At 46.2% G+C, this 23,318-nt stretch overlaps 1 protein-coding gene across 3 annotated transcripts in view; it reads right to left on the bottom strand.

The window, feature by feature from the left end:
- The window catches only part of EMB1789 (CCCH-type zinc finger family protein), a 72,887-nt gene extending 53,640 nt beyond the window's left edge, over positions 1 to 19,247 (bottom strand). Inside the window, exons 1-5 of one of the 3 annotated variants that reach the window (XM_086510394.1) lie at positions 17,509 to 19,247; positions 17,190 to 17,298; positions 17,038 to 17,069; positions 16,982 to 16,987; positions 16,751 to 16,840 (exon numbers count right to left, since the gene is read on the bottom strand). In XM_086510394.1, coding sequence (XP_086366520.1) covers positions 16,751 to 16,840; positions 16,982 to 16,987; positions 17,038 to 17,069; positions 17,190 to 17,298; positions 17,509 to 19,146 — 1,875 coding nt within the window. In that variant the 5' untranslated portion in view covers positions 19,147 to 19,247. The remainder of the gene's footprint in view (positions 1 to 16,750; positions 16,841 to 16,981; positions 16,988 to 17,037; positions 17,070 to 17,189; positions 17,299 to 17,508) is intronic. The other 2 variants (XM_086510392.1, XM_086510393.1) reach the window with 2 other exon arrangements.
- Between the last annotated feature and the right edge of the window lie 4,071 nt (positions 19,248 to 23,318).

The raw sequence follows: 23,318 nt of genomic DNA, 5'->3' as shown, positions 1-23,318 counted from the left end.
CCAGGCCTAAGGGCAAGAGAGCACTAAGCTTGGACAAGGACTATGGTTAGCCAAAGTGGGGTCATTGACTAGCCAAAGTGGAATCCTTTGCTACAAAGGCTACATTTCAGTTCTTGGTGTGGCTGCAGTGTACAAAGAGGGTCGGATGACCTAGAAAGATACAATGGCAGCATCTCCTAAAATTTAGGGAACTGCTATTTTGGGACCTGAAAATGTGTTCACGTCATTACCTCCGGAATGACAAGGGGAACATTTTATTACAGTCAATTGGGCAACCGGTCGGGAGATTTTTAGGCGGCAACCCCGAAACGGTAAATGGCCTGTAAATGTGCCAAGTGGCACATTTCTGTGCACTTTCCTCATGCATGAAGAGGGGGCGCTGATTTTAGAGAGGAGAGGGGCTCATTTTCTCTCTGTCACAGGTTGAGAGCTTCAATGGAGTGTTGGCTTACCTCTTATGGTCAGTGCGGTGCCAGGAGTGATGCCCTGCACGCTACGCATTGCCCTCTCTCTCCCCTATGGCAGTATGTTATGCCCCTCTAGTGGGCTTTTCAATTGACCAATGTACAATTGTGTGGGTTCATGCGCGATTGCCGAGGCAAGAGCCTCTTGCACAGGTACTGGATTAGCTAGCGGCTAATCCCCCGCAGGTACAGGTGATTCGGAGAGGTTTCACACCTAAAATCTCGTCCGATTGAAAGGGCAAGTAGCCCTACACGTGCGGGAGCTTGAGGACTTGCTACGGATGCGACCGGCATGCGAAACGGAGCCCGAAACAGTTATTACAGCCTGCTGTGTATTTTTGCAGGTTTAGGGTTTTGGCCCTAAACGGACCCTAATACCCCCAGGAGGTTCAGGGACACGAGGGGACCATTGTACGGGTATCTGGAGCATTTTCGGGGCTGAAAACAGAGAATTCAGCGTGTTGCAGATTCTCGCCAGGTTTTGCAAAGTGCCCGTATGCGTCGGGAGAGTCAGTCAATGCGTGGGAATACTGACTGTGAAGGGTCCTCCTAGTACAGTTATGCTGCCGAAATCGGGCCAGAACAATTGAAATTCAGCCAAGCTTGTGCGGGGCAGCTTGTAGGGAACCACAGCGCTTATTCCCTCTTTTAAACAATAAAGAAATACCGAAAGGGGCGCCTAAGTTAGGGGCCAATCTGGTGTCGATCTTCTCACACAGGTGCAATCTAACAACCTGTATCCCTTTCCCCTTTGTTGTGTCTTGAAAGTACAGGTAAAGTGGGCGACAAATTAAATGGGTGAAAGCAAATAAGGTTTAAGTCTAAAGTCTACCGCCCTTTTTGAAGTTAATAGGCCGGTTTCATGGTTCCATCGCCGGGATTAAATCACTTTTTCCTATAGAAGTGAGCCTTGGTCAGTTTGGATTTGAAGACACAAGGGATCATAGGCTAGACACAGGGAATTGCAATTATGGCTGACAGACCAGATGATGTGACTGAAGAGGTTTCCTCCTCACAGGGTCAACAGACACATGAAGTGGGTGAGTCTTCAAGACCACCACAGACGGATGATGATATATTCCGGACCCAGTTGGCGACTGCTGTGGCTATGTTCACACACGTAATGCAGAACCCGAGCTCCTCTTCCATCTCAGCAAGTTGGGTCACTGGATCAATGGAAACACCTGTACACTTGACGGAGACCATGCAATCTCCACAACCTTTGCCTAAGGTGCAAGAACAGGTGGCTGAGATGCCAGTCTTTCAAGCTGTACCACTTCAGCTAGCCACTTTTCAGCAGTCTATAACTGGTTCTAATGGGCAGGGAAGCAACCTACAGGCTATGCAACAGGTCTTCCCACCACCTTCAGTACACCATGGCTATTTTGGAGGTGAATCGGTATTCCAGAGCATGGCTTGTCATGCACTTGGAAATCAGTTTTACACGCGAGGAACAGTGTTCGGGGGTGCTCAAACAATGATGCCTGACCCCATGTATGGTGTCACGGGCATGCTACCAGGGTTTCAAAGCATTCAGGGCCAATTTGAGATGCCACAGGCAAATTTTGGTATGGCTGGAATTACAAATCAACAGCCAAATATGGCATTTCCAGGTCAACTTAATAGCGGTCAAGGAACACAGATGAACCCTAATAGTGTTCCCATGTTTCAATCACTTCCATATGACAACTTAACGCCGCTGGAGAAGCCAACTCCGTACAAAGAAGGTGGCAAAGGTGTGGCATTCACGACCTTTACAGGATTTGATGACAGGAAGAAGGCTCTCTCATTCCTCCAGTAGTTTGACAAGGCCTATGCAGGGGGAAACTTTACAGAGGCTTCAAAGGTCCGCAAGGCAGCCACTTTCTTGACAGGAAATGCGGGACAATGGTGGACAACTTTATTGCTTCAAGGGCAAGCTTCGTCCACATGGATTTACTTCAAGCAGATTTTTACAGCAGCATGGTTATCTGATGACTTTGAAGCAGATGTCATGACAGAATGGCACTAGCTTAATGTTGCTACTTGTAAGAATCTGGATGACTACAATCGGAAGTTTTGGAAAGCTCTACTTCCAGTAACTTCCTATAGGTTTGTGCCATTGACAGAACAGATTGAAAAATAATGTTGTGGCCTACCCAAAGGATTGAGAAAGTACTGCACGAAGACCAAAGTCACAACTTTGACGCGGCTCATTGAGCTAGCGAACACTGGGAATGGTTTGCTCAAGGGAGAAGATTGTGAATTTAATACTGGCGTCAAGGAAGGATCAGCCAAGAAAAATTCAGCGAAGAAGTACGTTCCCAATGAGGTTCCTAAAGCGACTCAGGAGCCAGCCAACGCAGGGAAAGGCAAAGCTACCGCTGAATCAGAAAAGGGACCAGCAAAGAAATGGAAAAGACGTTTTCCTGGCAAGTCGGAAGAGCAAAAGAAGGTCCTGAGGTCAGAGAACAAATGTTTTACCTGTAAGCAGCCTAGCCACATTGCTTACAATTGTCCTACAAAGAAAAGGCCAGCTGATTCTTAAGACAAGGAGGACAGGAAAGGAAAGAAGCCCATGGCTGGTCTAGTGCCAGATATGGTGGGCGACAAGCCAAATTCAGATACAAGTGAGCTTTGCAGAGCATGGGGAAAGGTCAGGGATCAAACAGTGCTTATCTTCTTTAATCCAGGTGCCAAAGCCAACTTCATTTCCCCAGAATTTGCTTCAAAGTTGGGAATCAAACCTGAAGAGATGGGGTATACAGTAGAGGCAGGTTTGGCATGTCCTGGCCATACAGAGGCTGTGACACCCATCATCGGAAAGTTGCGCCTACATATCCAATCCTATGTAGATGCTGAAGAATTTGACATCATGCCACTGGACGGATGTGATGTGTTGTTAGGTATTCCTTGGTTATTTCGTGTACAGGGAATCATGGATGCCTACAACAAAAAGATCATTGTATAGAGCAGAGGAAAGACTCACATTCTGGATGTAAAGCTTAAAGGGGAGTCTAATCCCACTGTATCAGCTTCTGCTATTACTTCTGTAATGAAAAATCATCTTTCTGCGTACTTGATTTTTGCACGTGAAGTGTCAGATTGTGATGAATCAAATTTATCTATGTTAGATAAAGAAAGGTCAATGTTTTTACAACAGTACAGTGACTGTTTTTCCGATTCATTACCGTCTTAATTACCGCCAGAGAGACCCGAGGACCATGCGATAGATTTGGTGCTCGGCAGTAGCCCACCAAATAAGCCTCCGTACAGGGTTAGTGCGGCTCAGCAGAAAGAGATAATGAGCCAAGTACAGGAGCTGTTAGAAAAGGGGCTGATTCAACCCAGTTCATCCCCATTCTGTTCTCCAGTGTTGTTGGTGCAGAAAAAGGATGGCTCATGGCGTATGTGTATCGACTACCGTACACTGAACAAGAATACCATCAAGAATAGGTTCCCTATACCTAGAATTGATGATATTTTGGACAAATTAGAAAGAGCAGCTATGATTAGCAGGATAGATCTAAAGAGTGGGTACCATCAGATCCGCATTAGATCAGAGGATGTGCACAAGACTGCTTTTAGAACGACGTTTGGCCTTTACGATTTTTTAGTGATGCCCTTTGGTCTCATAAATGCTCCTGTTACGTTCAATAGGATGATGGACACAATTTTCCGTTCACACCAACAGTTTGTTGGTACATTCTTTGATGACATGATAGTCTACTCAAAGAATGAAGAGGAGCGTAGGCATCACTTGGCCATTGTGTTCAAAGAGCTACGCAGTCATAGGTTGCTCATCAATGCAAAGAAAAGTGAATTTTTTCTGGTAGAGATTCACTTTCTGGGACACATTGTCTCAAAGGATGGTGTCAGAATGGATCCTGCAAAAGTAGAAGCGATCAAGTCATGGCCAGATTTGAAGACGGTGCACGATGTCCGAAGTTTCTTGGGACTATGCTCCTATTACAGAAGGTTTATCCGAAATTTCGCTGAGATTGCTTCACCTTTACATGCTCTTCAAAAGAAGGCAGTCACCTTAAGATGGACACAGAAAGAGATTTCAACTTTTAATCTCTTAAAGGAAAAGATAACTTCAGATCCAGTCATTGTGTTGCCAGATCTTAGGAAGTCATTTGTGGTCCAGTGTGACACCTGCGGTAGTAGCATTGGTGCAGTACTAATGCAAGCTGGCAGGGTAGTAGCCTATCAGAGTAGAATCTTGCAAGGGCCAGAAAAGACTATGCAAGTCTATGAAAAAGAACTGCAGGCCGTGATTCACGCACTCTTAAGTTGGAAACACTACCTGCTGGGTGCAGACTTTGTTGTCCAAACGGACCATCAAACCTTGCGATACTTCTCGACACAGGCAACGTTATCTGAGAAGCATATGCGATGGGCAAATATCTTGTCCATGTTCCACTTTCAGATTGTGCATGTGGAAGGCAAGAAGAACGTTGTGGCTGATGCCTTGTCTGACGTTCCGGGTGGCCAATGCAAACCGGAACGGCCGTTCCGGAACGTTCCGAAACGCCCCCGGAGCCTGGAACAGCCAACGGCTACAAACAAATTTGGCAAAAATTAAAAAAATTGAAGTAAATGTTTGGGCTTCTTTTGAAAGTGTGCAAGGCCTCAAGGACTCATAAAATGCACCCCCCTCCCCCTTTCTCTTCACAAGCTAATCCTCAAGGCTCAAGCTCTCTCCCTCTCACTCTCAAGATCTCTCCCTCTCAAGACTCACTCTCTCAAGGCTCAAGGCTTCAAGCCTTCAAGCTCTCTTCCTCTCCCTCCCACTCTCTCAAATCTCTCCCTCTCCATCTCACTCTCTCTCTCTCTCTCTCTCTCTCTCTCTCTCTCTCTCTCTCTCTCTCTCTCTCTCTCTCTCTCTCTCTCATCATCTAGTCATAGCAAGGTTGAATGGTCTTCAAAACGAGTTTTTTGTGAGTATTAGAGTCAAAGCACTCTAATACTCCTTGTATTTAAACACAAGGAGCTAAAAATTGCACTATTTGGGTGTTTTTTATACCTCCCGTTCCGCGACGTTCCCGTTCCGGACCCCTAGCCGTTCCCCCGTTCCGCGGGGATCCCGTTGCCGTTCCGTTCCGCGTTCCGGGTAACTATGGTTATTGCAACCACTACATATTCCAGATAGACCATGGGAAAGTATTGCTATGGATTTTATCTTTGATCTTCCGAGAACGCAGACAGGAAACGATGGTATTTGGACCATCATTTGCAGATTCAGCAAGCAGGCTCATTTTATTCCTGTCAGGAAGAAGATAAAGCCAGATCAGATGGCACGCTTGTTTATGCGCAATATTTTCAAGTATCATGGCATGCCACAACCGATTGTTAGCGACCGTGATCCACGCATAACAAGTTTGTTCTGGAGAGGCTTGTTTGAGAATATGGGCACAGCACTCAAATTCTCTTCGTCATTTCATCCTCAAATAGATGGCAGTCAGAAGAGGCAAATTCTATTGTCCTAGATCTGCTAAAGTGCTACGTGTCGGAGCATAAAGCAAAGTAGGAGTAATATTTGCCATTGGTGGAGTATGCATACAATAATACAGTGCATTCATCAACTGGCAAGGCACCTTTTGAGATAGTTAAAGGTGGCAAGAAAGTTCCTCCCATACTGCATACAAGGACAAGATATTTGAAGCAGATAAGTATGTTCAAGACATGGATGAAATGTACAAGAAGGTCAAAGTGGCCTTGGAAAAGACTCGAGCAAAGCAAAAGAAAGCAGCTGATCGTCACCGTCGTGAAGTGGTATTTTCACTTGGTGATTGGGTGCTTCTACGCTTTGAAAAGGGAAGATTAAAGAAGATGAAGGGCAAGGAAAGACTGTTTCCAAAGCTCATCATGCGTTACTATGGGCCTTTTCAAGTATGCAACATAATCAATGATGTTGCATATAGGCTGAAATTGCCTGAGAGTTGGAAGATTCACAATGTGTTTCATGTGAGTCTTCTCAGACCCTATGTGGGTGATGTGCCAGAGGATATGCCGGCTGAAGATCAGCCGGAAGTCGAGGAACTTGACAAGATCTTGGTCCCGGAACAGATTTTGGCACATAAGGAAAGAAAAGTGAAAGGCAAGGTTGCTAGGCGTTACTTGGTAAAGTTCAAAAACTATCCACGAATGGATGCTAAGTGGATGGAAGAAGGTGAACTTGCAGAGTCACCAACTGTGTTAACACTTTACCTTAAGGCCTTCGATTTGCAACCTACCTTGACCCCTTGAGTTTCAAAGCTACATGGATTGTCAATGTAACAATGGCTTCTGAAACAAATGATGTACATGGTATTTAAAGTGAGCTCAAATCAAGTACATGTTACATGAATGTTAGAGCTGTACAGATTGTCAGTTTGGCAATTGCTCTTATGGAATGTCCAAAAGTTTGGTTAGTGCTATAGAAGTGAGTATTTCTTGTCAGTTTGTCAAGGATACAGTAATTGCTTCTATTAAAAGGTACATGTGTAACTGCATTCTTAAACTGTCGGATTGGGTATGCTCGAAAGTGTTACTGGATCCAACGTGTACTAAAAGACAGTGGCAAAATGTGAAGCTACCATTTTGTCATTGGAAAGTTAATGACTCAAAGCAATGGCACAGTGTAAAGCTACCACTATGTCATTGGGACAGGGTTCACACGCAGGCAATACATGTGTCGACAAGGTGTTGAATACACCAGGGTTGACAATGAGCATGTATATGTCGTACATGTGTCGACAGGTGTTGAATACACCAGTGTTGACTGTGAGCATGTACGACATAGATGCAAACGAGGACGTTCGAGATTTCAAGAGGGGGGTATGTCACCAACGTGTGACTACTATCTATCCTTTTCGTTGATTTCTTTCTTATTATTTATTCATTTTCACTTTTTGGAAACACCCCTCGGGAAATCTAACTGCCCTGCATTGCATAGCTAGTGTGGAACTGTTCAGAGGGAGTCCAGGCCTGAGGGCAAGAGAGCACTAAGCTTGGACAAGGACTATGGTTAGCCAAAGCGGGGTCATTGACTAGCCAAAGTGGAATCCTTTGCTACAGAGGCTACATTTCAGTTCTTGGTGTGGCTGCAGTGTACAAAGAGGGTCGGATGACCTAGAAAGATACAATGGCAGCATCTCCTAAAATTTAGGGAACTGCTATTTTGGGGACCTGAAAATGTGTTTGCGTCATTACCTCCGGAATGACAAGGGGAACATTTTATTACAGTCAATTGGGCAACCGGTCGGGAGATTTTTAGGCGGCAACCCCGAAACGGGAAATGGCCTGTAAATGTGCCAAGTGGCACATTTCTGTGCACTTTCCTCATGCATGAAGAGGGGGCGCTGATTTTAGAGAGGAGAGGGGCTCATTTTCTCTCTGTCTCACAGGTTGAGAGCTTCAATGGAGTGCTTGCTTACCTCTTATGTACAGTGTGGTGCCAGGAGTGATGCCCTGCACGCTACGCACTGCCCTCTCTCTCCCCTATGGCAGTATGTTATGCCCCTCTAGTGGGCTTTTCAATTGACCAATGTACAGTTGTGTGGGTTCAATGCGCGATTGCCGAGGCAAGAGCCTCTTGCACAAGTACTCGATTAGCTAGCGACTAATCCCCCGCAGGTACAAGTGATTCGGAGAGGTTTCACGCCTGAAATCTCGTCCGATTCAAAGGGCAAGTAGCCCTACAGGTGCGGGAGCTCGAGGACTTGCTATGGATGCGACCGGCACGCGAAACGGAGCCCGAAACAGTAAATTACAGCCTGCTGTGTAGTTTTGCAGGTTTAGGGTTTTGGCCCTAAACGGACCCTAATACCCCCAGGAGGTTCGGGGATGCGAGGGGACCGCTGTACAGGTGATCTGGCGCATTTTCGGGGCTGAAAACAGAGAATTCAGCGTGCTGCAGATTCTTGCCAGGTTTTGCAAAGTGCCCGTATGCGTCGGGAGAGTTAGTCAATGCGTGGGAATATTGACTGTGAAGGGTCCTAGTACAGTTATGCTGCCGAAATCGGGCCGGAACAGTTGAAATTCAGCCAAGCTTGTGCGGGGCAGCTTGTAGGGAACCACAGCGTTTATTCCCTCTTTTAACAATAAAGAAATACCGAAGGGGGCGCCTAAGTTAGGGGCCAATCTGGTGTCGGGCTTCTCATACAGGTGCAATCTAGCAGCATGTATCCCTTTCCCCTTTGTTGTGTCTTGAAAGTACAGGTAAAGTGGGCGACAAATTAAATGGGTGAAAGCAAAAAAGGTTTAAGTCTAAAGTCTACCGTCCTTTTTGAAGTTAACACGCCGGTTTCAGCCAAGGGGTGCACCCGCAGAAAGGAGTATAACTCGGGTGAAGAGAAGATCCTTCTCAAACACGGTTTGAAAGCGAAAGAAAACCTCAATAACCTTAAGAACCCAAGACCCAAGACCCGCGACCCGCAAGAACCCAAGTTGCTCATGAACTTAAGAACCCAAGACCACAAGAACCCACGATGCAGAATGGTCATCACTCCAAGCGGAATGGATACTTCGCTTGGAGGTGATGAGCATGAGAGAGGCGAAGAAAAATTTTCCCCACCAGGAGGTTTTTCCGACCCTCCCCCTTCCCCATCTACGCCAAGGATTGCACTAACTCCTATGGAGGAGTTGAAGCAGTTATTTAAGGAAAGACAGTTAGAACACGAAGAAAGAAAAGCAGAAAGAGAAGCAAAAAGAAAGGCCTACGAAGAACGAAGGGCAGCCATAGATCGTGAATACGAAGAAGGAATGGCAGGCATAGAGCATCAGTACGACTTGGAAGAAAAAGAAAGTCAAGCCAAATTTGATAGCGAGAACAAAGCAAGACAAGCAGAATTTGATCGCGAGAACAAAGCCCTCCAAGAAAAGAGTTACCAACACAACAAAGAGTTACGACAACTCTTTTCTCAAGTTCAGGCATAGATACAAGAGATTTGGGGAAAGGAGACTCTATCAGTCTCTTCTTCTCCAAAGCATGACACACAGGATTTGCACAAGCGCATGGGTGTAGCCAGAAAGCACTTGATGAAGTATAAAGACAAATATGTAGCCAGACACAACGAGAAAGCGAGAACCGAGTTCTTCCAAAAAGGTGACTTGGTACTGGTCAGTGCACAGAACATTAACCTGCCAGAGTTGACACCCAAGTTCAACCATCCGATACTATGGACCATATCGAGTTCTTCAAGACTTCAACAACGTCTCTTACAAGCTTGCGGGTCAATGTATTCCACATCACCTTACTTAAACGATTTCAAGTTGATGGGAAATACGGCCGCCATATGCCTCTACTAGACAAAGGAGTGAATTCTTTTGAGCCAAAGATCATCATCAAACATCGTTCGAGACGCAATAACCTGGAATTCTATGTAAAATGGCAAGGACGCCCTATGTCAGATTGCACTTGGGTGCCAGAAGACAGAGTCATTGCAATGGACAAGCAGCTGCTACTTCGGTATTACAAAATCCCGGAGCTCAAGCACATGCCTAGGGCATAGCAGTCAACAAACATGTACAGCAGAATAAGCAGTAGTTGTAGGATGCATTAGTTCAGCAATTATGCTTCAGTTTTCAGCACATTAAAGATGCAGTATGCGACAGTTATGCGATGTATGCACTATGTGGTCAGATGTTCTCAGTCTTGACGAGGACATCAAGTTCCTTAAGGTGGGGGAGAATGTTGGGATCCATCAACATAAAGTACAATGGAGAGAAATACGTTATCCAAATGCTTGGCATAGAAAATTATTTCAATTTTACTTCATGATAAGAGACCGAAATTGAAATTTGGAATAGTGGACTTTTAACTAAGATAATGTGAGATATACCAGAGAGTTTGGTTAGAGCAGGTGTTACATCTCTCGCCGAGAATGTCCAAAATTCTCTTTATCATTTCTTACTTTTTATGCTGGGTATTCATGCAACGCGTCACAACCAAGACAGACGATGCAATGTTTAAAGCTTTGTCACCAACATGATAGAATAGTGCATGCATGTTTGTGCAAGTACCTTGCCATGAGAGCCGGTCCTAACGTTCATGCTAGGCTTTTTTTTTTTGTGCACAAGGATCAAAACCTGGGTGGTTTGAAAAATGGTGCCAGGGTGTACGATTCTTGCTCATGACCAGCTTTTTCCCCGACGGCCGACGGCCCTCCCGCGCTCCACCTTGCCCCATGCACCCCATGCGTGGGCTGTCCCTCATGCCCGCCGACGCTCCACGTTCCCATTCCGCCTACGGGCCTCTAGCCTCATATCCCAACGTGGAGGGTGCTTGAGGGGGACCCCGGGTCCATGGTGCCCCGTTGGGTGAATTGTCCCTCTCCGCGGCCATGCTCCGTGCGGGCCTCCACATCACCACCCGTGGACCCGTCGCTCCCGCGAACACAACACGGCTCTGGGAGCCCCCGAAAGGCTTTTGCAAAGTGAGAGCCCCACTTGGGCTGTGGCCGGGTCCTCGGGGTCCCGTGGTCCAAATCGGCCCGGGAAGCGCCCGCAAGACCGTTACGGCGTTTTTCACAGTTTTCGGAACCACGGCTCTGTGTAGTCTGCCAACAACTCCGAGGAATGAGCGAAAAAGTCTTCAACGGCCCATTGTACTCATAGTTATCGGGGAACGCGTTCTCTAGGCCTTGAAACGCCGTTCCCTCCCCCCTTGCCAAGCCGGAACATCTCGGAACGTTTTGCCGTTCCGGGTGACCACCTGATAGCGGAACGGCTCGGAACGGCCAACTCTCAAAAATGGGGAGAAATGGGCAGTTTTTTGCATATTGGTAGTGAACCTTAGATAAAGACTCAAATTGCACCCCCTCACACTCATTCCCTTCTCAAGCAAATCCACATGCCCTCAAGCCTTCAAGGTCTAAGGCTTAAGCCTAAAGCTCTCTCGACTCTCGAGTCTCAAGCTCTCCCCCTCTCACTCTCTCAAGCTCTCTCCCTCTCTTAAGTCTCTCCCTCTCACTCTTACGCTCTCTCCTCCTCTTTTTTTTTTTTTTTTTGGAAAAATCAGGGTTGTATATTACTGAGTACAATATAATCCCCAACGGATGCCAAAATAGCCTATCACGTGAACCCCAAGAACCCCAAGAACGCAAGACCCCCAAGAACCCAAGTTCCTCGCGAACTTAAGAACCCAAGACCACAAAAACCTACGACTTCAGTGAATGGTCATCACTCGAAGCGGAATGGATACTTCGCTTAGAGGTGATGAGCATGAGAGAGGCAAAGAAGAATTTTCCCCACCAGGAGGTTTTTCCGACCCTCCCTCTTCCCCATCTACATCAAGGATTGCACTAACTCCTATGGAGGCTTTCGACAAGATGGTGATGGACATGAAGTTAGAACGCAAAGCAAGACACGAAGAAAGAAAAGCAAAAATGGATCGCAGACACGCAAAAAGAAAAGCAAAAATGGATCGCAGACACGCAAAAAGAGAAACACAAAGAAAAGCAGCCAAAGCAAGACAAGAACAGAGCGACCGACACATGCAAGGGTTCTAGAACAGAGCGACCGACACATGCAAGGGTTCTTGCGACTCTTTTCTCAAGTGCAGGCACAGATGCAAGAGAATCGGGAAAAGGAGACTCTCTCAGTCTCTTCTTCTCCAAAGCACGACACACATGATTTGCATGATGATGATTTAAATGACAAGCATGATGATTTGGATGTTAATGATAAGCATGATGATTTTCATGATCAAGATGTGATTTGTCACAAGCATGATGATTTGCATGAAGATGACGTGATTGTTCACAAGGATGATACGTTAGTTGATGCTTTTTCTAGCGAAGCTAACCTCGTTGCAGATTCCATCAATCATGACGGATCGATCTTGGCTCTCGAGCCTAGGTTCAAAGCAACCCTTCAGGAAGAACCAATCTTGCCTCTCGAGCCTAGGTCCAAAGAATCCTTTCAGGAAGTATTGTGTGTTCGCATGGTTAGTTAGCACACATTGTACGAGTGTTTCATTTCTGATCGTTTCCTATATTTTAGTCAACGCCTTTATGTGATCCCTTTTACTAGGCATGACATATTGTACGTTGAGCACGTTTCACTCGGGAATGAGCACGAATGTATGCGGATTGTTCATGAAAAGCTAAAAAGTATGTATGTTAAGAAGTCGCATTCCATGTCTCTTCCTTGGCATGACACATTTGTAGAAAGAGCACATGAAAGTATGAGCACCAAGCATGGCCATTTCCGTTGTGAATTGCCACGATTTATTGTTGTAGATCAGAAGAGAAAGCATAGTTACCCGGAACGCGGAACGGGAACGGCAAGGGGATCCCCGCGGAACGGGGGAACGGCTAGGGGTCCGGAATGGGAACGGCGCATAACGGGAGGTATAAAAAACACCCAAATAGTGCATTTTTTAGCTCCTTGTGTTGAAATACAAGGAGTATTAGAGTCCTTCGACTCTAATACTCACAAAAAACTCGTTTTGAAGACCATTCAACCTTACTATGACTAGATGATGAGAGAATGAGAGAGAGAGAGAAAGGGAGAGGGAGAGAGAGCTTGAGAGCGTGAGATGGAGAGACTCCAGAGAGTGAGAGGGAGAGGGAGAGATTTGAGAGAGTGGGAGGAAGAGGAAGAGAGCTTGAAGGCTTGAAGCCTTCAGCCTTGAGAGAGTGAGTCTCGAGAGTGTGAGAGGGAGAGAGCTTGAGCCTTGAGGATTAGCTTGTGGAGAGAAAGGGGGAGGGGGGTGCATTTCATGAGTCCTTGAGGCCTTGCACACTTCAAAAAGAAGCCAAAACACTACCTCAATTTTTTCAATTTTTGCCAAATTTGTTTGTAGCCGTTGGCCGTTCCGGAACTGTTCCGGAACGGCCGTTCCGGTTTGCATTGACCACCTGGAACGTCCAGACGTTCCGGGACGTTCCGGAACGTTCGAGAAGGGAGCTGTCCCCCGGAACGCCGGAACGGGGACTAGGGGGCGTTCCCCGGTAACTCTGAGAGAAAGATTCGATCTCATTGTTTGCGTGTATGTAGTAAACGGTTTGACACTCCGTCTATTTGTTCATCTACATTGCATGCACAGTCTTTGAGGAAGGCAGGATTTTTTCCAGTCACTTTACATGGAATAGGTATGTTCATGGTTTTGTGTTGGAAATGTTTTCAGGAATATTCAGCCATGAAGATTCTTGAAGAAGAAAGAAGCATGACTCTCGACGAAGTTGAAGCATTGAAGGAGCCTCAAAAGACTTTGTGTCGCTTTCAACGCGGCCCAAAGAAGCAAGCGTTGCAGACCTTTATGAAGTTTACGTATCGCATGACCCACTGTCACGTGACACATCCAGCCCTATGTGTCCGGGGACAAGCTCCAGCATGATCAGGGTTCAATCAATCCAGTCAAGTCTAGATTTAGAAGTGATCTGGCACTTTTGTGAGTCTATTCGTAGACCGTGCATGCCCAGTTACTTAGCATAGATGCATATCCTCTGGTTGCACACAGCATGATCATCAGTATTCCCATCAGATTTCATCAGGAGAATTTTCCAGAGATTTTAGCATATTTTACCTATTTTTGTCATTTTTCACTTATTAATTTAAGTGACTTTCCAACAAAAGTAGGTAGGGCAATTTTGCTAAGAAAATATATAAGCAAACCCAAGTAAGCACTAAATGGCAGAAGAGGCTGCAGGATCCCCGCTCAACAAGCAACTTCTCAGCAGAACCTTGGTGGATTTCCTCCAAGCAAGATCCCAAGCCAAAACCTTGGAATAGGTATGTTCATGGTTTTGTGTTGGAAATGATTTCAGGAATATTGAGCCATGGAGATTCTGAAGAAGAAAGAAGCATGACTCTCGACACAGTTGAAGCATTGAAGGAGCCTCAAAAGACTGTCGCTTTCAACGCGGCCCAAAGAAGCAAGCGTTGCAGACCTTTATGAAGTTTAAGTATCACATGACCCATGGATCAGAGTGGGCCGGCGAAGCGTCCTTTCCAGGATTCCGCATTTTATTGGCGATCTCCCTCAACGCCATACAGTTCGGTACCAGTACCTCACTTTGAAAAGGAGGGGATGTCACGTACACATCCAACCCTATGTGTCCGTGGACAAGCTACAACACGACAAGGGTTCAATCAGTCCAGTCAGTCTAGATTTAGAAGTGATCTGGCACTTTTGTGAGTTTGTTCGCAGACCATGCATGCCCATATACTTAGTGTAGATGCATATCCTCTGGTTGCACACAGCATGATCATAAGAATTCCAATCAGAATACTTCTGGGGAATTTTCCAGTGCATTTAGCCTATTTTTGACATTTTTCACTTATTATTTTTAAGTGACTTTTGTTGGAAAGTAGGTAGGGCAAATTGTGTAAGTTTGTATATAAGCGAACCTAGACTAGCACTAATTGGCAGAAGAGGCAGCAAGAGCACCATCGCTCAACAGGCAACTTCTCAGTAGAACCCCACGCCCTAGCGTTTTTGCTCCACATCAACCACCTAGCGGTTTTGGACCAGATCAGCCGGCGTTTTTGCTTTCACAGATCCCTGGCGACAGAAGACTCAACAAGAGACCTAGGGTTTTGCAGTGGCAAGCCATCCGGTGACAGCAGAGCCATTTTCAGCCCTAGCGTTTTTGATTTGCAAATCAGCCCCAGCGTTTTGCATGGAAGTGCATGAGACTGAGAGATAGAAAAGAGAATACGACACCAAAGACGTTGTAAAACCCTCCTCCGAAGGCCCCACTCTCTATGGCGAGAGCGGTCTACTTATGATTGCACAAATCTCTACAATGCTTGGACTTGCGACGATGAGGACGACGACGAGACGGGCTGAAAACTAAAAACGCTAAAGGCTGATATCTGCAAATCGTTATGTGCTGAATTCTGACTCTATGTCGGTGACGATGTCGATGTCCATGACGACGATGCGACGACGACGCGCTGAAAACGCAGATGCTGAAATCTGCATTTTCCGGGCTGAAACTGTAAACCTTGCGGAAACTGACCGTGCGGCGAGGAACTGCTGCGGGAAGGTGAGATCTGCGAGGTTTGGGACTTGATCTGCGGTGTCTAAGGGCTGAAAATTGAAAACGCTCATGGTTCTTGATGTTCCGTCGCCGTGCACATGACTCTTGTGTGCCACGTGGACATACTTCATCGACTTCCAGAGCCAGTTTTCCCCTTCTTCCTAGATAGGGATGTCTAGAATCCTAGGAGGATTAGTACCGGCAATTTTGTGAGCCTGTTCGCAGGACCTGCATCGTCGTCAAGTCATTAGAGTTTGCATTGAGGTATTCCATTGTGTATACATTCCATTTACGCAATCTAAAGCAAATACCACATCGGTAACAGTGTGGGGGACTCTTGAGAGGGTTGGTTGGGACCCCATCGGGTGTCGCTCTCTTATTCTCTCTCTTTCTCTCTCCCTCTATACATCTCTATTGCATTCTCTCAACCCCTCTCTTCAGGGGAACATAAAAGGAACATTCATTGAAGTACAAAGCATTCACTAACACAAGGAAAGAAGGAAAGGATTTTGTGGAAGAGTAAAACTAAATCTTCACCATTTTAATTCCGATGCACCTGACATCAAGGCCTACCTACATGTGCATTCGGCACACAAAACAGAGCTCAAAACAGAGAATTACAGCTTGCTGTGGAAGCTAGGCAACCGTCAAACAGGTGTTCTGGTGCATTTCAAAGGCTAAAAACAGAGAATTCAGCATGCTGTCTATAGAAGTGTTCTAATGTACGTGGCAAGTCACCAATTACATGGGGATTTGTGTGTGAAGCCTTCAACTGTCATTATGCTGCCAAAATTGGGCTACAGTAGAGAATTTTCAGCCCAATAAAAGTGGGACAGCTCGTAGAAGATTACAGGTTTTCCTCCAAGTTCAATTGGAATAAAGAAATACCCAAAAGAGCGCCAATCTTCGGGGCCAACAAGGTGTCATTGTCTACTTGGGAGCACTCTAGCTACCAAGTGTTAAATTTTTGTTAAGGGGTGAATTCCTGTTTTACAGGTTTATAAGGGGAGGCAACTGGGCACCAGAGATAGTGCTAGATCTACTGCTGAAATGGAAGATGAAAGTGCCAGGGATGGCTCAAACCCTACTGTGTCTTGTGTCTTTGAAGCGACCCCTATGGTCAATTGCATAAGGACTGAGCTCTGGATCTACCATGAGTTAAGATATAGTGGTGTCTTCCCCAAATATAAAATAAATTTTGGCAACCCCTAAGTGATTCTTCCCAATTCTTTCCATGACATAACATTACCATATGGGGCTTTACAGAGACAAAATTATACAAGCATACATCCTGACTTCTAGAAATCTTTGGAGAGAAAGATTGGAACTTACTTGGCTAGCCAACTTTTCAAAAATTCCGGCATTAAGAGTTGGCAGACACATGCCTTCATTGATATTCAATGATGATAATCCAATGTGACTCTGTCGATTGCATCAAAAGAAACCCAAGTAAATAGCAAAAATTCTTGGTATATGGTAGAAAAAGATGAAAGAGTCCAAATACTACTGCATCCCAAATACTTGTCAATATTGAGCATGCTTGCACTAATCAATAACAACAACCTTAATCTTTAGGTCTTCCACTACCAGAGTTTTTGTAATCTGAGATGGCAACTCACTGAATAAGTGACACCCTCATCAAACAATGTGCCTGGAAAATGTTGCACTAGCAAAAGTTCAGTAGCTAGTGATTGCCTGAAATGCTCGTCTCAAAATCATCAAAAATCCATCTTAGGTGAACTGTACATTTTCACACTTCTAGTCTACTTACTCTCAGGCAAAGAGATTATCAAGGGTAATCTGAGAGAACCATCAGATGAAACCAAACAAGGGAAAAAAGGGCTTTTGGCATTTCCCACATCCTTGCATACTTTTCCAGCCTACAAAGACAAGTAAAAATTCTATGCATGAGATACAAGGTCTCACCGCATCTTAGTCCCTTACCTACAGAAAATTTGACTAGAATAGAAGTTCACCCTATGAAAAAATACAAATTCAAAGATACCTGTGGAACCACATCCTGATAATGTGATGGAAAGACTTCATTTTAATCACACAAATCAGAGGAGAAAAAAGATATGAAAGTGTACCTCTGGCTGATCGGCTCCAGCATTGGACGCTTGTACCAACCATTTATCGGGTGTGTCCTTTGCTCCATCCATCCTTACGTTGCCAGCAGGATCTATCTTACCTTGTGCAAGTACCTGGAGTGAGCCATTCTGCAGACCCAACAGTCCGCCATCATTTTCATCTGCAGGAGCAACCACTCTACTGAATCTTTCAAGCAAAGCCTTCCCTTGATCAGATTTAGAACCCAAACTCGCACTGGGGGTTTTCTCTAAAAGGTGCTGCTCTTCCTCTGTCCTCACTTTTTGTTTAACTCTCTTCTCCGAGGACTCACTGTTGCTATTCAGGGATGACGCGAGCTTTGGCATTAACTGCATGTGACATCGAGACACATATGAGCTAATTGGCTCATTCATTTCTTCATCTGTTTCAGAGTCTAAAACCCTTTTCTCAGGAAAGGTGCCATCAGGAGGGCCCCCTCTTGACATGCCAACTTCCAGTCTGCTGGCGTCAGGACAGCCCTTTCGAATGTTTCCCTCTCCACCAACATTCTCTTCCTCAATAGTTGTCAGTTTTTCATCACCTGACAATCTTTCAGAGAGTTCCCCCTCTTCCAAATCATCAGCCAGCTCGAGACTGACAGGAGCTTCCATAGAGACATCCTGCAAAACTTTATGTGGTACCTCCATTGAAAAAATGGCATTAGACACAAGCCTTTCAGCTGCCACCACCTCAGGCACACCAATAGTCTGCCCGACTGCCATCATTATCTCTGAGTTACCCTCACAAGTGTCAAGGGTTCCATGTGAAGGAGGAAACTGAAGAGAATCGGCATCCTTTGGATGTGCACAGTCCTTAGGATCCTCCAAACTAACTACTGTAGAGAATTTGACCGTGTCATTTGGGGGTCTACCTTGCAGATGATGAGAGCAACTAAGTTGAGCAGAGTCATCACCTTGGAGATGCAAACGATTCAATTTGGAGTCGATATCCTTTGGATGTGCACAGTCCTTAGGATCCTCCAAACTGACTACTGTAGAGACATTAACAGTGTCATTTGGGAGTGGGGATCTACCTTGCAGATGATGAGAGCGACTAAGTTGCACAGAGTCATCCACTTGGAGAGGCAAAAGATTCAATGTGGGGCTTAGTTCTGGAGTTTCTGAACTTGTGTTTCCAAGTGTTGTACTTCTACCATCGTCAATGATGCATGGAGTAGCACCACCGCCATTATCACTGCATACTACATCTGCAATGCTGGGGACGCTTTCATTGTTTTGCTTGCAAGCATCGACAAGAGGTGCAGCATCAGAAAACAGCGAAGCAAGAGAAGCTGAAATGGCGACAGTCCTGTGGGGAAGTCGACCCTCAATGAATCTATCAGAGCCAGAAAAGGGAAATGGAGGCGGGGGAGAAGGCCACGGGGGGTGGGGATTGCTCCATTCGCTAATGTTGCTGAGAAGAAAGTTCGTAAAGCTATGCAAGCGGTCTTTCAAATGGTGGGATGGAGTGAAGGCAGGTTCTTTCAGGCCAGTCTCGGGTGATGGGGGAGAACCCATCTCCAAAGCCCGCAGGTAAGCTTGATTCAACGTGCAGCAGCGCGTGATGGCGGAGAGCCCATCTGTACAGCCCACCGGTGAGCTCGACCCAACATGCACCATCGCGTCACGGCCATCAGAAACGCTTCTGCTTCTGATCTTTCCAACGTCTTTAGGGTATCAATTACGCTCTTTATACAATACAATAATACCATAAGGGACATATTTATTCCTCACGTGCGCTCCACCCCCGCCAAGGCTACGTGCGAATGCGCCTCTGATCTTTCCAACGTCTTTAGGGTATCAATTACGCTCTTTATACAATACAATACAATAAGGGACATATTTAGGCCCGTGTCACAAGAGGACGGTGGACATATCCTATGTGGTGTAGAGTGACCGTCGGCCATTCTGAGCTAAAAAAGTTGTGTCCTACATTGCAGTTACACAAGGCGGCCACACTTCCAGAAAATTCATACAAAAAGCTTGGCGCTGATTGGCTCGTCTGCAAGATGGGCGAGGGTGGGCAGCTCAGGCCCCTCGGGACACCAAACCCATCAGCGTGGCCGTCGACCAGGCTTCCACCTCACCAAGCAACAGAGTTGTCCACCACCCTGTGTGACAGTCGATGTGCAAGGTGAAAGAGGAGATTGGTCCAGCTCAGTAGCGTATACGAGCGTCCGGATGCATCTGACAAAGGCCTTATTCCTCACGTTGTCGTGCAGCTCCGCTGTCATGATGAGAAAAAGAGCAGAGAAATGCAAGCTAAACTTCTTTGAAGTCTACACGTTTAGTGAGCAGTGATCATGGCTTGATAACAGGTCATGTTTAATGATTAATGTGTGCCAGATGTTGCTTAAAAGGGCCAACAGATGCCTTAATGATGCCAAAAATGAGTATGCTTGAAGTGAGCACAGATGAAAGATTATGACTTAGAACTACAGTGCTTGAAGTGCTCTACCGGCTTGTCTTTACGGCTCGTCGATTGGAGCTACGGTGAAGAAGTTATGGCAGTTTGAAGTTTATGTCGATTGCAGATTTGTACCGGATTGGGCAACTCCAGCTGAGGGTACAAAACTGAAATGAATGCATCAGGTTGAAGTGCTTAATTTCTGGAGCATGTCGGTCTTTTCAGATCAGTGATCAGAGTTACGGTTGCCAAGTTATAGGCCGTTAGATTCACCGGGGGCCGGCTCCGTACCAGTCCGGTCGGCTCAGTCGGTGTGCCATCTGGGAGATTTTGGCTCTCAATCGGATTTTGGAGTGCAGCAAAGTAAGTGCTCGAGGAGAATCTTGTCCAAAATATTATCTCCTGCAGTGCATTGATAGCAGCTACATGTACGTCAAATGTGGTGTACGTCTCATTAAGTACAAAAACTGCTTGAAGAGCTTCATGTGATCTCATAGAATGCAATGATTGCGGGATAACTCCAACAAAGGCAGGGCCAGGAAGCTGGACAAATGCAATCATGTGCGCTTATATCTTGAAGGCAAGCATCACCATGCAAAATGATGCGGGCATCAAAATTCACAAAGACATTGTTAATCAAGGACTACTGGGGAAAGATGTAGTGCTTAAGCCGCCCAGCCAATATGTATGCCAAATGTGGTGCCCTTACAGGTAACTATGCCGCCTAATGGAGCACTAAGGCCGCCCATTGTGTTAGATAAGGCCCAAGTGTGAGCCAAAGGGGGTAACTCAAATGGCCACCCAATAATCTATGGAACAAAAGGGCCGCCCAAAGGCCAAATAGTATGGGCTGCCCACTTTGAAAATAAAGGGTTTTAGAAGAAATAAATGTGGAGCATGGCGGGCAGGGAAAACAGCGCAGCGCATGGGAGGAGGAAGAGCTCATAGCGAGCTCTACGGGCATCGGTTGACGAAGGCCTAGAAGCGAAAAATGACGAGCAAGGCAGGGCGATCCTATTTGGTCCGAGCGGCGCGCGTTTAGGTGTAGTTTTGCCCGCCACTGCCACGTCATGGAGACGGTTCTCATGCCACATCAATGACACCAGCGCCATTGCAAAAAGAGGGCACACACTATTAATAGTGGAATTTTCTTTTGCATGAGGGTATTGCAAGCCAATGAAGGCAGGAGAGAAGGAGCCAAGGCGAGGAAAAAGAGGAAAACGAGAGAAGAGGGGAAGGCGAGGAGGTGAAGGGAGCCAAGGGAGGAAGCATCTCTCTCTCTCTCTCTCTCTCTCTCTCTCTCTCTCTCTCTCTCTCTCTCTCTCTCTCTCTCTCTCTCTCTCTCTCTCTCTCTCTGTGAAGCCAAGGCAAGGAAAGTCTCTCGCTCTCTCTTTCTCAAGACCTTGAGCCATAAGAGGAAGCCAAGACTCGAAGGAGCAAGAACACGGCGTTCTCTCCCTCTCTCGGCCATAATCAAGAGGAGGCATAAGGGAACTAGGCTCGGCTTCAAGCTCACAATTGAATCGGAAAAGCTAGGAACTCTCTCGCTCAAGAGTAAGAAGATCTCGGCAAGGGAAAGGATGATTGGCAAGAGCAGATAGGCAGATTCCGGCAAGATAAGGTACTCAAGAAAAAGAGAGTCGGAGGACCAAAGGCGAGGATAATTGATAATAATTGAGGCTTGATGATTGAGGCAGTAAATTGACTTGAAGCTTGCAAAATCTAATGGAACTTGAAGTAGATAAAGCGACAAGAGATAATTTCCATCACCGTCATCCGTTAAACATTACATTAGCATTTTGTTAAGTCCGGTGTCGTTAATGGCTCGTAATTAGAAGATGATCCAAGTGACGACGCTGTTAACAGCCCGCCTTGGCTAAAGATTAAGTTATACTTAAACGTATTAATCGATTAATTGATGATTGCCAGAGTTATCAGTTGTTCTTGTTCTCTCTCTTTCACACCTCCCACAGCCAGAGGTCCGGCGCCTGCCCGGCTCACGTAGCGAACACATATCCCTCGACAACGTGCGCTCCACCCCCACCACGGCTACGTGTGAATGCGCCCTTAGCTTCGCTTGTTCCATCTATACTATGGCTGGGTTCAGACGAGGCTGGAGGAAGAAAGGCTTTCTGCGCCGCCTCGTCTGAACAGTGCTGGAGGAAGAAGAGCGAAAAACAGAGAGAGGTGGAGAGAGGCCAGCAACTCTTCCGGGGGGGGTGCTGGAAGAAAAATGGTGGGCCCGGAGGAAGATGATACCTGCTCTGCAGCAAATAGGCTTTTCCACCCAGTTTAGACGCCCCTGTGGGAAGCATTTCCGTCGCAGGGTCTGAACTGGCCCTATCTATACTACTCTATAATCTATATCTATATCTATATCTATCTATAAATGTTTTTAGACATGCAGGTGGTGTTGGGATTAAAGCCCAAGTGGCCTCTTATGCGGATATGGCCGGCCGCCCGCCTAACTCACTTACCTCTAACTCTTTGTATATACTAACATATTCTTTGTGAATACTAGGGATTCAGGAGATAACCCTTCTAACAGATCTCTGCGTACTGTGTACTGTGTAAGCTCACTGTGTGTGTGTGTGTGAGAGAGAGAGTCGACCCACGCTCCGCTCCGCGACTTCAATTGGTATCAGAGCCTTGGTTCAGTGCGGATTTGCGCAATCGCGCGCGCGCACTTTTTTGGCAGATTCTAGATCCGGAGTTCGAAAATTCACACTCGGCATTCCGGGAGCGTTTCCACCAGGCGACCTGGAGTTTTACCCCCCTTTCGAAGCCGTTTATGCCCTCAGAATTTCGTTCTGAGCACTACAGCAGAAGATAGATTTCAGCCGCAAAGAAATCCGTCTTGTGTAGATTGGCAAGCAGGAGGTGGTCGACATCAATATCGACATCGACATACATCACTTATTCGTCTTCAGAGCATCATCTATAGACCAGGTACACATATATATCATCAGATATATATATTGCAGTCTGCATTGCTACTTCTTGTGCTTGCCAGGTTCCAGGGGAGGTGTGGCCATACGACGGCTTGACACCACTGGCATGTATTGCAGATTGATGTACTGTGATTGTGGGTCTGCTAGTTGTGAGTCACGCTAGCAGACAGACCGCTGCAGCGGTCATAGGACAGTGATTGGTCTATTATAGGATGTATGCTAGTTCTGGGCAGTTTGCTGAGCCATCTGAGAGGGTCGTGTGTGAGGTTTTTTGAAGCCAAGCACTGGGGGCTGGGTTACCCAGTGTGAGGTGGATTAGGTTGCTGGAGTTCCCCTCTACACGCATCCTCTTCGGCGACTTTTATCCCTTAGGATGTATGACTTTGTGTAGACACTGGATTGCATCTTATGCGTCAGGCCGTTGAGGCATTGTT

The sequence above is a fragment of the Adiantum capillus-veneris genome, chromosome 4 (genome assembly GCF_014529385.1).
Source record: "Adiantum capillus-veneris isolate H3 chromosome 4, ASM1452938v2, whole genome shotgun sequence".
In the NCBI taxonomy this organism is placed as follows: domain Eukaryota; kingdom Viridiplantae; phylum Streptophyta; class Polypodiopsida; order Polypodiales; family Pteridaceae; genus Adiantum; species Adiantum capillus-veneris.
Note: the sequence above shows the minus strand (reverse complement) of the source record. Positions and strands in the feature narration are given on the sequence as shown.